General features: G+C 38.4%; 1 protein-coding gene across 2 annotated transcripts in view; it reads left to right on the top strand.

Moving 5' to 3' along the window:
- The window catches only part of mcf2l2 (MCF.2 cell line derived transforming sequence-like 2), a 124,370-nt gene that overhangs the window by 103,530 nt on the left and 8,053 nt on the right, over positions 1-12,787 (top strand). Inside the window, exons 31-34 of one of the 2 annotated variants that reach the window (XM_071487343.1) lie at positions 2,006-2,077; positions 3,083-3,193; positions 4,561-4,670; positions 6,145-6,260. In XM_071487343.1, the coding sequence (XP_071343444.1) occupies positions 2,006-2,077; positions 3,083-3,193; positions 4,561-4,670; positions 6,145-6,260 (409 nt within the window). Of the gene's footprint in view, positions 1-2,005; positions 2,078-3,082; positions 3,194-4,560; positions 4,671-6,144; positions 6,262-12,787 lie in introns of those variants that run through there. The other variant, XM_071487344.1, reaches the window with a different exon arrangement.

The raw sequence follows: 12,787 nt of genomic DNA, 5'->3' as shown, positions 1-12,787 counted from the left end.
ATACAGACGAGAAGTTCATTTTCAACCAGGCAAAGGCATGGGAGGAATTAATAACACCAGAAGAAAGCTACTGAAGTTTTCTTTTGAAATGTTTCCACTCAGACTCAGACTCACTTGTCTGCTGTAGTTATATTTCTTACATGCAGTTGAGACTGTTTCATTAACATCTGACCACTTACAGTGCTTCAGGTCACATTGGTTGTAGGGTGCTCAGTGGAGTTGGGAACATGATTTTAACTTTTTGGCCTCTGATTTAAATTGTCATCCACTTAATACCTAAAAATATCATGTTTGACTGGTAAAATAGAAACACATGCTCTGCTATATGTATGACACAATGTAATTCTATGTTGGTGTCAGGCAGTTAAATAAGTAGTCCTGGTGAGATTCCATAGATCCCATTCACAAACTGAGCAGTTTAAATGATTACTTTTTTTGTAACATGGGTCTTATTTTTGTAGATTTGGCTATCAGTCCTAACACTAATAAATAATAAAAACACATTCACCAAATTAACAGGTCTTTTACACAGAAGACATTTTCACATAGCACAGTCAGAATAACACAGGTGTAAATTCTAAAATTAGCTTTGGCTGAATTCCACCTAAACACTTTGGTTTCAAGTGTCTGGTATTGCTCACGCTGATTCACTGGCACAGCTACTGGGACACTTGAATAGAACAGAGCCATTGTGAATGTTATTAGTAACACCTGTATTTTACTACTATGATCATTGCTGAAATCTGATGGTAAGGCAACATTGCTAAAAAGAACTTAGATGCAGCAAGTAATAGGAGCAGTTAGTTGACCATGTCAAAATAATAATGTTAAAACTATTATAAAACTATACTATACTATAAAACTATTTGTAAATATCAGTCACAGTTTGCAGACCAACTTCTTGGTTCAACTTTGATCTACTGCATGTAATATAAATGTGTGCACATACCCTTTTCCCACAGGTGGGACAGCATATGTTAAGGGTTTAAGCTCTCTTCAGACACACACTGCAGTCTGTAGATGTACTAGCTTTTTTACATGATGGTCATTTGAGTAAGCCCTTGAGTTGGTCATGGCATGTAGGACCCAGGAATATATACTGTACATATACACTTCCTGCACTGCCCAACTTTGAATGTCATATTGTCAAAATAAAGGAGAGGCTACAGTATGCACAGGAGATATATAAATGTGCAATTTAACATGAAATTAAACCAAAATTAATTTAAAGTTTTGATTTTTTTTGGTTTGTTTGGTTAAAGGTATATAAAAACAGTTCAAACCAAGAGGAAGTCTGAGGACATTTGAAGTTGTCATGGAAAAAATCCAGCAAGTGCTTTATTTACATTATATAAATATTATAATTGTAATTTTTCACTTTGTTTTGGCACTCACAGACTATATGAGGCAGTCTAGCCAACATGAATTCTGTGTTCTATTTATATAATTTATGTATAATTTATATATTATATATAATAATAATGAAATCCAGGAGTTAGAGCTACTTAGAGAGTTGGTGGTTAGCTACAAATGTCTGATGGTTATGATGGTCAGTATTAAGCCACAAAAAACACAAAATCTGTTTTAACAGTGCGTAAAAGGTTTTAAAATAAATAATCACTGAATCTCCAGTAGTGCTGCTTCTGTGAGCATTGTGCCTCTTTTCATAATGGTGTGAATAAAATCATAACGAACATTTATATAATGGACACCTATGTCTGAATGACAAAAAGCCTTTACTTGAAAAGATGAAAGCTCAGTGTTACAAATTTCATATCTAAAAGGGACTTTAAAAGGAAAGTTTTGGCATAATGCTGTGTGCCAGCCTTCTTTTTAACAACCCTGTCACCTTATGCTTCTATCGAACTAAACTGCAACATAAAACAAAACATGTTTGCTGTTGCAGTTTAGTTATACAGAAAAGGTAATCTTTCGAGACAGGGTCGTTTTATTTAAAAAATTGATCTAATCAAGCCTCTGGTTGTATGTCATTTTCCCTGACCAGGCCCCCTCTCTGCTAGCATAAAGAGCAAGAGACATGAGATAAAGAGTGATCCCACTCCATTTGGTTATGAAGGTACATGCAAAGATATGTCACGTACAGTGGCTTCAGAAAGCATTCAGACCCCTTCACTTTTTGCACACCTATTTGTGTTAATAGGTTAAGATTTAATTTAATTTTAAATGGCTAAATATTTTGTCCATCAGTCTACACTCAATAGCCCACAACCTGAAGACAGCAGTTCAGAGATGCCTCCCATCCAATCCAACAGATCTTGAGAGGATATGCCAGGAAAAATGTGATAAACTGCCCAAATCCAGATGTGCAAACCTCCTAGAGACGTACCCAAGAAGACTCACAGCTATAATTGCTGCCAAAGGAAATTCTACAATGTACTGACAGATTGCAGTTTCAGATTTTTTTATAAATTAGCAAAAATTTCTAAAAACATGTTTTCACTTTGTCACAGGTTATGGAACGTAGACTGATGGGCCAAAAATAATGATTTGTCCAGTTAAATCTGCAACACAATGAAATGTGCAAAAACAATACTTTTTGAAGCCACGGTGTGTAATCTACAAGCTCTGAGCATGCTGGGCCTTTTAGGCTGTTGTTTTGTTAATTAGGTGAAATTTATTTTTGTAGCTTTTTTTCTTTATTTCTTGGTGATGTGTGGTGTTTGTGCACCTATATTTGTGCTTGTTCATTTTCTGTGTTCCCACCTCTTGCCTGCTGCGTTGACTTGCAGTGTACAGTTGACTTGTTGTGATTTGTGATATGAAAAAATGCATGCAAATCAAATAAAAAGAGTATTAGATAAAATATTTGGTTTTGTGTGTGTGTGTGTGTGTGTGTGTGTGTGTGTGTAGGGAGCGGTTTGTTGGTGTTTAGGCCTGTTGCCCACTTTTTACTTGATTTCTGCATGAGTAGAGTTGCACTGCTGTCTTGACAAGATAGACTGAATTTTATTTTACCCATCAACAACTCCCGTTTTAAATTTTGGTTGAGGTTGACGATGTTGAGTGGCCATTGAGTGATCATCATGAAAAGCATGGTATAAAGCATTTGGCTTCCCTCCAGATACTTTGCGTGGTGCTATGGCTGCAGCCGGGAAACGTCAGAGCATGACTAGCGGCACTGCTACCGCTGCTGGTGGCACCTCAGTTGTCCCTAGATCCACCTCCCAACCAGGTAACTGCAGTGGAAGACTCATCTCCAACAGTGATGTGTGTGGTTGTCTGATTGGTGCAACTGATGTCAGTTTCATGTGTTCACAAGTTGTTGAGAAAATTTAGTTTTGGTAAATTATTTTGTTTTGACCAGTCTTTTATTTTGGCTCATTTATTTTTACCAGACCCTCTGATGCGTAACTTGATCTGCTGTCTGTGGCACATTCACCGTCAGAGTGGCCTTAAAGAAATAGTGCTCCAAAGATCTCAGCTGGAATGTAACCTGTAGTCCATGTCAGCCTTCACCAGCCTTCAAATGGCTCCGAGCGGCTTGAGCAGCACAGTCCAAGTGCTCTGTAGCCATTAGTGTACTTTGGTCAAAAATTCCTTATACATGAATAACCATAGATTGCTACAGCGACTGTGATTATGTACCTGGGTGGGGCTACAGGCACTGAGGGCTTCAGATTACACGCTAAGCAATGCTGTTGTCTAGCTAGGTGCACTAAACTTTGACTCCAACTATAGAGGACTGTTACAATTTTTCATCAATTTAATCAAAAAAGGAATCTAAAAGCTCACATTCATTACTTAATCTGTGTCTTTTCATCAAGTAGAAGGAAGAAGGAAAAGAAAATAAATCCATATAAACCTCAGATTTGAAAAATTAGCAATGCTAATTTATATGAAATAATGAATTCCTGTGAGAATTGCCACTGTGTGTCCCAGTGATCCTGGATGCTGTGCTGTTAGGGGCAACAGCACCTGGTAGGCTCTTCCGAAGCAAACTGGTCCAGACCTGGGAGGGAAGTGTGCTGGCAAGTGTCTGGTGGCTGGGTCTTGACCCAAGGAGCCCAAAGAAATTACATGTGGCCAGGGGTGCAGGGGTAGGGTCAGGTATGAGCCCTGGTAGCCTTGTAGACTTGTTGATTTGGATGACCACAGGAGGTCACTTGAGCATTTGAACAAATGAATAATACTGTTGTTGTTTCTGCTATTTTTAGATTTTTTGCATGCAAACTCCTCAAGGTTTCATTTCATACAGAATTTTCTGTTGCAAGACCTACCTTACAATCGAACCTTAGATGGAACTTTGTATTTCAGCATAAAGTCTTCCTTCAGTGTTAGGAATAACCATTAGGTATTCTACAGTGTTCTTGACCACATCTCATTCTGAGTGTGTGAAGCTTGGCTAAAGGTTTGATTCTGGCAAACAGATCCATCAAGCTTTGATGATGATGATGATGACATATATAAGACAAATTACTTAATTGCACGGTGACATTGATTTCCTGTCAGTGAAGCACCATCGCCTGCCAACTGGAACAGAAATATCCCTTGTTTTTCAGTACATTTCAGTGGATAATGATTTGCATGAATTCTCCTCAGGCTGGACACAGAGGCGTCTCCCGTCCATGGACACAGAGGACTTTGAGACGATCCCCTCCAGTGCAGAGGAATCCTCCAACTCTTCAGAAGAGGAAGGTAACAATAAAAATGTAGGTAACACTCAACATTACAGCTCATTTTTGCTAGAAAATGTAAGAAAGTTTAACCAGAACATTGCCTGCAGCATTACTGGGCCTACTTTCTGAAATGTATTTAATAGTGAAACTGAACAAATCTCAAAGCTAGAAATAATCTTATTATGATTAAAAATAAAACATGATTTCAGTGGCCCTCAACATTGTGAAACTTTGGTCAAAGTGAAAAATGCAGCTTGACCAAACCCATTCCGGTCCTACTCGGTCATGTCAGCTCGCGTCATAAATCATTGCAATCTGTGATCACTCACCATCCCTTGACAGCTCTCCTCTCACCCTTCTTTCCTCTGCACTCATTCTTCACGTTCCCCTTTTCTACTAAATCCCCATCTGATCCCTTTAAAAAGGACCCCTCCACTGCTTAATTATTTCCCATGGACGTGCATCTCGTTAGCAGTGGGCACTGACGACTTGACATTTAAGAAACAAGGGAGGAAAGACAAAAGAGGGGGAGGATTATAGCAGCACAGGTTAACTGGGTATGGCAGGCTTTCCAGATTCATTATAATCAGTGTAATATACAGTAGACAGTCACACAGGCACACATGCAACACACACACTGACCATATTAGTGGTGCACACATGCACACACTTAGGAATTAACATTTTTGCACCGCGTGATAGATGGCAATTAAAAATCTTTGTGTTCATCAGCAGTAAGGAAAGTGTGATTCCCACCAGAGGATGTAACTTTGAGACATCAAAGAACAACTGAAACACCCAGCTCTCTGTGTTGTTTGGATGTAATCACAACCTCCTATTAAATATGAATCCTTTTGTATCCCTTAAAGTTGCACTGATGTAAAGCCTGTTGAGGATTTCTCCTCCCAAAAAACCTAATGATTGCAGCTTCAACAAATCTATTCAGATTTTTCTTTCAACATTTTAAACTAAATAATGTAGTGTCTGAGAGATTTAACATAACTAAAACAGTACAAAAAACATTGCAGTTTTGAGCAACAGACATCATGAAATATCATAACAGGTTTTATTACTTTTACACATCTTGTTGTTCAACAGCTTCTTGCTCCCAACACTGGAGGCCCCGATTTAAACTATGAAACTGTATATACAAAAATTTAACAGGACATTCCAACCACTGAAACTGACGTAACGTGACCAGCTACAGCAGATCATTTAACGAGAGAAAGACAGTCGAGTCCATAAATATAAATATATAACTATATGGCTGAGTAATGGCACAGCATATTAACCAAGTTTCACTTTGGCTTGTGGGCAGGTTATTTGATTAACATCAGCCAATATACTCTGTCCCTGGTGACTTTTGTCACTCTAACCAGCAAAAGTGATGGTCAGTTAAAATTGAAGATCAATTTGTTCGTGTGGGGTTCAGTGAATTCATCCATTTTGCAAGCCTGGAACCATATCAAGAATGGAACTGGTTTGACTCAGTTATTTCTTTATGCAGGGTGACAGCAGTCGTTTCCGGGTGCAACTAACTTATGAGTCTTGTGATGCACGGGACCTCTCTCTGGAGACGGGTGGCCTGGTGCAGTTTCTGGAGGAAGCGGAGAACGGACACTAGTGAGTTCCGATTGTCTCTAACGTGGGACTGTGGAAAATCAGTCACCTACTTCCTGCCAACTCATTGTTTCCTGGTTTGCTTGACTTAGCACGGTATTTGAAATCTCTGGGTAAGTGGGTCCCCATCTGCCAGTTCAAACACATTTTGTCCATAAATAAAGGTGCGAGAACACAAACTTAACAGTCTGTTCCCAGTGAAGGAGCAAGAATCTCACAAATAAGGCAAAAATAAACTGATACTGCATTTTACTTTATTTAGGGCACCTCATGTTGAGCATCTCATTCACTCTGTGTGCCCTCAGTAAACTATAATTGCAGTGCAAATCCTTTGTGTCCACTCTCATTTGTGGAATGTGTTTTTGATGAGTTCAGTGAGTTTATATTTTCGGCTCAGTAGTATTAGCACAAAACTTCTATTGTTAAAGCAAATTCTACATAGCAACAAAGGAACCGTAGTTTTCCTATTACTAAGTCTTTTATTGGTCCTTCTGCTTACTTTAAGATTTGTTCTTAAATTCATTAATGCGCATCATTTCTTTGTTAAAAAAACTTGACAGATATTAACTTGGCTTGTTGATATCTGCATACCTACTTTATTCCTATTGTCAAAACAACTGTGGGTTAGCTGTGTTAGAAACTGAAAAAGATGGCTTAAGGCACAAAAGTAAGTTGAGGTGCTTTTATTTACACAAAATAATAGTGAGAACAAAACTTTGGACGTCCACAGCAAAAACAGGAAAAATAAAACAAAGAAATTACTTACAACTTGCAGAAGTCAACTGCCTGATTCACAGCCACACTCAGACAGCCTTGCACTCCTCTTCCTCGAGAGCCTTGCTGGCCAGAGGCTTATAAATGCTAAGCCTCTCCCCCTAGACCAACCAACAATGTACTTAAATCAGTTATCTTCTATTTCCCCCCATTATGCAACTCTACAAGAACTATAACTTATCAGAGCAAACACAATTTACCAATTGAATTACTTAAATAATTCCCAATATCTCACTATAATTTAACTAATTAGGCAACACAACCCATGACATAGTTAAACATGGTATCATCTGCCATCAGCACACCTGTGCAGGTTACCGCTGCTCCTATATAAGACAGTAGCAGGTAGCAGCTCTGTTTCAGTCCCCGGGACTGTGGAGGAGAGGAACATCCAAACATGGTGACACTCCGGCAAAATGAGATGAGCATGAACAAACAACCTGACCCGACCGATATCGCACATATCACTGCAGTGGATGTGTGCAAAGCTGAAGCTGCAGCTCTAATATGGTGTGTGCACCCACCACTATGCCAGAAAACACTTTGCATCTGAATGACCATCTGTAAATGCACCACTGAGTATCTTTACCATGTGCCATTTATATTCAGTGACGAGGTCATCGTCACACCTATGACTGGCTACATCTTGTTATGAAACTTAAGTGAGTGGATAAAGAGAATTGTGAGCAACAGGCAAATGCAGGGTTCAGGTAGTATTACACCGACACACACTCCTCCTCTGACTCTGGGTCGGACTGAGGCTCAAACATGTTGCTGAGTCACTCCGATTTTCCTCCAACACTAACAATCTTGATACGCGTTAGTCCTTCACCAGTCATCAAAACATTATCATTACAGAGAGCAAGAGTTTGCGTTAGCATAGCCACTAAAACTGTGTCAGCCACTACCAGTTACAAGCTAACAAACAACATAACCAATTAACTACGCTTACAGTTCTCATGCATCTTCTAGATGCCAGTTTTGTTGCACAATAAACTCCTGGGTCTAACTGAGGCTCAAACACGTGTCAAACAAGTCTCTCTGACATTTCCTCTGCTAATCATACTGATATACTGCTGTTCCATCTGTCAGCCTAGTGCAAGCAGTGGTGCTGAGCAGGGCATAAGGACTGATCCAGATTTTTCAATGAGGAAATGAGCGTGCTTACCAACCCCCGGTTTTTTATTTTATTTTTTTTACTTTTTATATGGGAACACCATGTTAGACAAAATATTTATCATAGCAGAATATTTTTACATAGTTTAAAACATGTCTGGAGAGGAACATTAATACCAATCAATCATCGTTTGAATGCCATATCTTATCTGAGTATTGTTGCTGAGCATGTGTGTCCTATTATGGCCACAGTTTACTATCCTCGAATGGCTACTTCTTCTCATGCTTACTTCGAATACCCCAATGTGTCTATATTATGGGTAAGTAAGGGAAAGTTCAAGAACAAGAAGTGCATTTGAGTAGGGTTGGTTTTATTTAATTCTTGATGATTCAGAAACATCAGATAATAAATACCCAGTGTGCATAAAGCACTTCTCTGAATCTAGGCTTTCATGTGAAAAACAGTTGAACAAGAACAATAAAAAAAACGTGCACCACTTACAAGGGTGTCATCATCATGCATATTTTAAAAACATGTTTTTAAAAACATGTGTTGTCCCTCACTTGTAAGTCGCTCTGGGTAAAAAGTACCTGCTTGAGTAAATGTAAATGTCAGGAGCAGATGATTCAGCTAAGTACAGCCCATCTACTTTTAAAGAGGCTGTTTGTAAGTTTTGTCTGCAGCTGAACATGGTTTCTTGCTGGAAGTGGGTGGTGGTGATGGTCGCTTGCTCAGAATTTTAGCCATTGTTGTGTTTACAATAGTAGAGATATAATATGCTGAGCAGTGCTCAGCTTCCTCTGGGTAGATTAGACATTACAGTGACTCATTATTGGAAAGTGAGGAGACTCTCAGGCCAGACCAAGGCTCACTGCTTATCTTGCAAATAGAAATAGGAGCAAAACAAGAATTAACATTGGCATTGCTTTCGACCACTGGAGACAGCTCTTGGTGAGAAAAGGAATGACATTTGATGATATATCTGTGCTCACATTAGCACAGACGTTCTCTGAGAAAAGGCAAAAATGAAAAGATTTTTTGTATCCAGCCCTACATTTGAGGTAAAAAAAAAACAAAACAAATAAAACAATAACTCTTGAAGTCATGAAAAGAAGTAATAGATCTGAATGATGCAGTTTTTTTAGATGATGATTTACATATAAAAGTATGTCTCCCAATTTCATTAGAAACTATAGGCACTAAAAAGAAAAGAAAGGGTGAGTGTATCTAAGTCAGTATGATGATTTGAATGAAGCTAAAAGATGTTAGGAACAAAAAAAAGTAAAAAAGATTCAAAAACATAGAGACACAATTAAGATGTCTCCTAAAGTTACAGCAATAGCACATAAAAGTGTTTGCAAGTGGTTGCAGCTCCCCCTGCGGTTACCACAGCAAGCATGCAGTGTCCTCCAGCCAAATGAAATCTAATATACTGTTTGTTTTTCTGCCACTAGGGGTCGCAGAGGTGCTCCCTCATCAGTACTCTATCTGAATACAGTGAGGAGTCCCAAATCAGCTTGTGAATTTTCTTATTGTATTTCATATTATACAGGGGGTGTGCTGGATGATCATAATCTATTACACACAAGGTTGTAGATATTTACTAAAACAAGGTTAGCACAGTGCAACTTGTCATGAAAAGATTAAACAGGATGTAAAGTTAAGAAGACAACTTGTCTGTTAGCACTCATTTAAAAAGGGACTTAAGGGAGGTTTAACAGGCTGACTAAACGGCTGTGTCTGTCTGCACATTTAGGGCTGTCATATCTAGTTTTCTCTGTAATCACTCATTTCAAATGTGACTAATCACATAGCTGTTGTTATTAACCTCTATGTATGCTGATTTTGTCAGACCACATAGTGATTATGAAATAATGATTTGATCACCACCCTCAGCACCACCATGTAACAGCTTGGATGACGTTTGAGCGACAGTTAAACCACGAGGGTATTTGGTCTTTGTTGTCAGATGTGTATATAACGGTGTCATCTGCATATAACTGAATAAAACAATTAGAGCAAATTTTCGGAAGATGTGAATAAAAAGAATACATAATATATAAGCAGTTACCTTAGAATAGATCCTTGTAGTACATCCTTCTTAATATCATTCTGCCTTAATAGGTGCAACAACAAAGTCAGACACAAGCAGAAGATGTGAAAACATCTGTGTGGCTGGACAATAGTTGTGTCAACAGTGTAAAAAATGATCTCAATCTTTCAATCCAAAGGAGGTTCCTAATCCCATCATCTGAGCTAACAACCTTGCCAATTGAGAGTTAATAGTGGTTGAATCCCATTAACAGATAGTTAGCATGTTAGGTAGCTCAGAGAACTCACAGCACAGCACTTTTTCACAGCAGAGGTGTTGTTTTATAGTTGTAAAACCACAGCTGTGATGATAACACCGGCTCTAACCTATGCAAATATACCAGTAAGTCATGGCAGTGTAATATTGCACAAAACCAATACCCTGAAACTGAAGCAGCTAAATCATATTTGGCCACCACTAATTTCATTATTTACAGCTGCGCTTTTCCTACTGTGATGTGTCAAAATATAATATAATATGAAAAGGGCATTTTTTCAGTCATGTACCAAGCTAATCTTGTTATATACTACTCTCGCTGATAGGAGGTAAGATCCTGTCTACCTATTGACCCTAAAAAATAAGTATGTCAAGATGTCTGAACATTAAATAACATTTTCAAGTTACTTACAATAAGTGTATTCAGTGTTGTAAATGTCATCAAAAACTTAAAGTGCATGCATGTAGTGACTAGAAGTGAAATTCTAAAGGTCCTAATATACTGCACTATAGATGCTGCTGTTCATTGGACATTCACATGTGCATTCAACACTGCAGGACGTCTACGTAGGTTGCTGGGAACCTCACAACTATACATACCCAGAAACTATTACTTGAGTTTGAGTTTGGTTTGAAACAGCTCTCACAGCAGTTGTGCAACTGTTTGCATCTAAGATTTTCAGAGCTGCAAAATTATGGATTGCATCTTTAAATGTTGTAAAGAGGTAATTACTGGCATTACTTGCCATGCAAAGCACAGCATACTGGTCTCTCAGGACAAAATAGCCCTCATTTGTAATTGTGATTATGTTAAAATTTCCCACCAATTCTCAATGGAGGAGGGTGATTGAGGGGAGAGCTAAAGTACAGCCCACACGTTTTGGAAGTTGCACCTGGTGCAGTAATCACTGACTCTCTGGCATTCATCAACAGCAACCACCTGCAGCTTTGTTATGGTCATTTGCTACTAGGGGACAGCTCAGTGGACCATAATGGTGTCAATGTTTTACCAGAAACCTGCTCAAATGAACCTAGTAGCACTGTGTTCTATCTACTGCTCTGCTATTTAAAATGCAATCATCATTCAACTATCAACTCACTGTAAAATTGTGTCACTGTGTCCTTTTATTCATGTAGCATTTGACATTAAAATGATGCAGTAGATTGAATAAGTTTCCCTAATGTTCATTCTGAACAGATAATGCGCAGTTTTTTGAAGCATGACCGAACCTTTACAGAACAAAAGTTGAACTGCCTTGGTCTATTTATTCTCACTTTAATGCTGCACTGGTGATTCACCAGTAATTATCTTTCTTATGGTTTTCACTGTCACTGATGACAGAGGAAGTTGGTCTTTGTCATTGCTGTCTCATGCTGTTTTAACTTTTTTTTCCACTCAGGCAGGATTTTTTATATGCAAGACTAATTCTAGGTAAAATGAAGTGATTGCACTTTTAAGTATTTCAGATTTAAATTACATTAAACAGAACAGGTAAATTAAGATGAAATCTCTGATCCACTATTTTTACTGTTACATTCTAATGTTTTGCTTATATGGACATACCCCAACCCAACCACCGTCCTAATCATGGGCCAATAACATATTTATTCAAATCTGTCATTGGAATTGCAAAATTTTCTTGTCTGAAAACTCATCTTTGGGAAAATACTTTCTGATGCCTTTATGGTTGATGAATAACAAACAATCTACATATCTTTTATCACTAAAAGCTATCTCTACCTTATACATGGAGGCATATGTTCAAAGTCTGTTTGCATATTTATAGATGGTCCTGATGGTGACAGGTTGTCATGTCTTTTTCTGCTTCCTGCCCTTCTTTTTAAAGCACACTGTCCACCTGCTTACCAACAATTCAGTCACGGCACTTACTATATACCTGAATTGAACCATTTGGTTCAGATCACGATTCATTCATTGTCATCTCACAACCGTCGAATTAGGCACCAGTGGTATTATCAGATGAAACAAGCGACAAAAAAACAAAAGGTTGCAAATATTGTCGTACCCTAGATGATTAGTAACTAGCATCTGCTAACGTGTTACTTTAGATAACACAATCAGCACCAGCTAGGTGAGCAACATATTTGAGAAGACACGAGAATGGCTTTGATGTTGTTGGACATAAGAGCTGATGATGCTATAAACCCACTGAGTTTCCTGGTGAACCACAATCATGATGTACACCAAATGGATCTCTCAATAAATGGTGGCAAACTAGCTCACCACCAATATACAAACGCTTGTCAGGGCATACAACTCAGCTTGATGAGCAGGTGTTGCAAGAAGCAGAGCAAGTGTCAAAGGTGAGC

This window comes from Trachinotus anak, unplaced genomic scaffold, assembly GCF_046630095.1.
Source record: "Trachinotus anak isolate AG129_WGS33_773 ecotype Australia unplaced genomic scaffold, CSIRO_AGI_Tana_v1 ptg000010l, whole genome shotgun sequence".
NCBI classification, from domain to species: Eukaryota; Metazoa; Chordata; class Actinopteri; order Carangiformes; family Carangidae; genus Trachinotus; species Trachinotus anak.
This window is presented reverse-complemented; position numbering and strand designations above follow the sequence as displayed.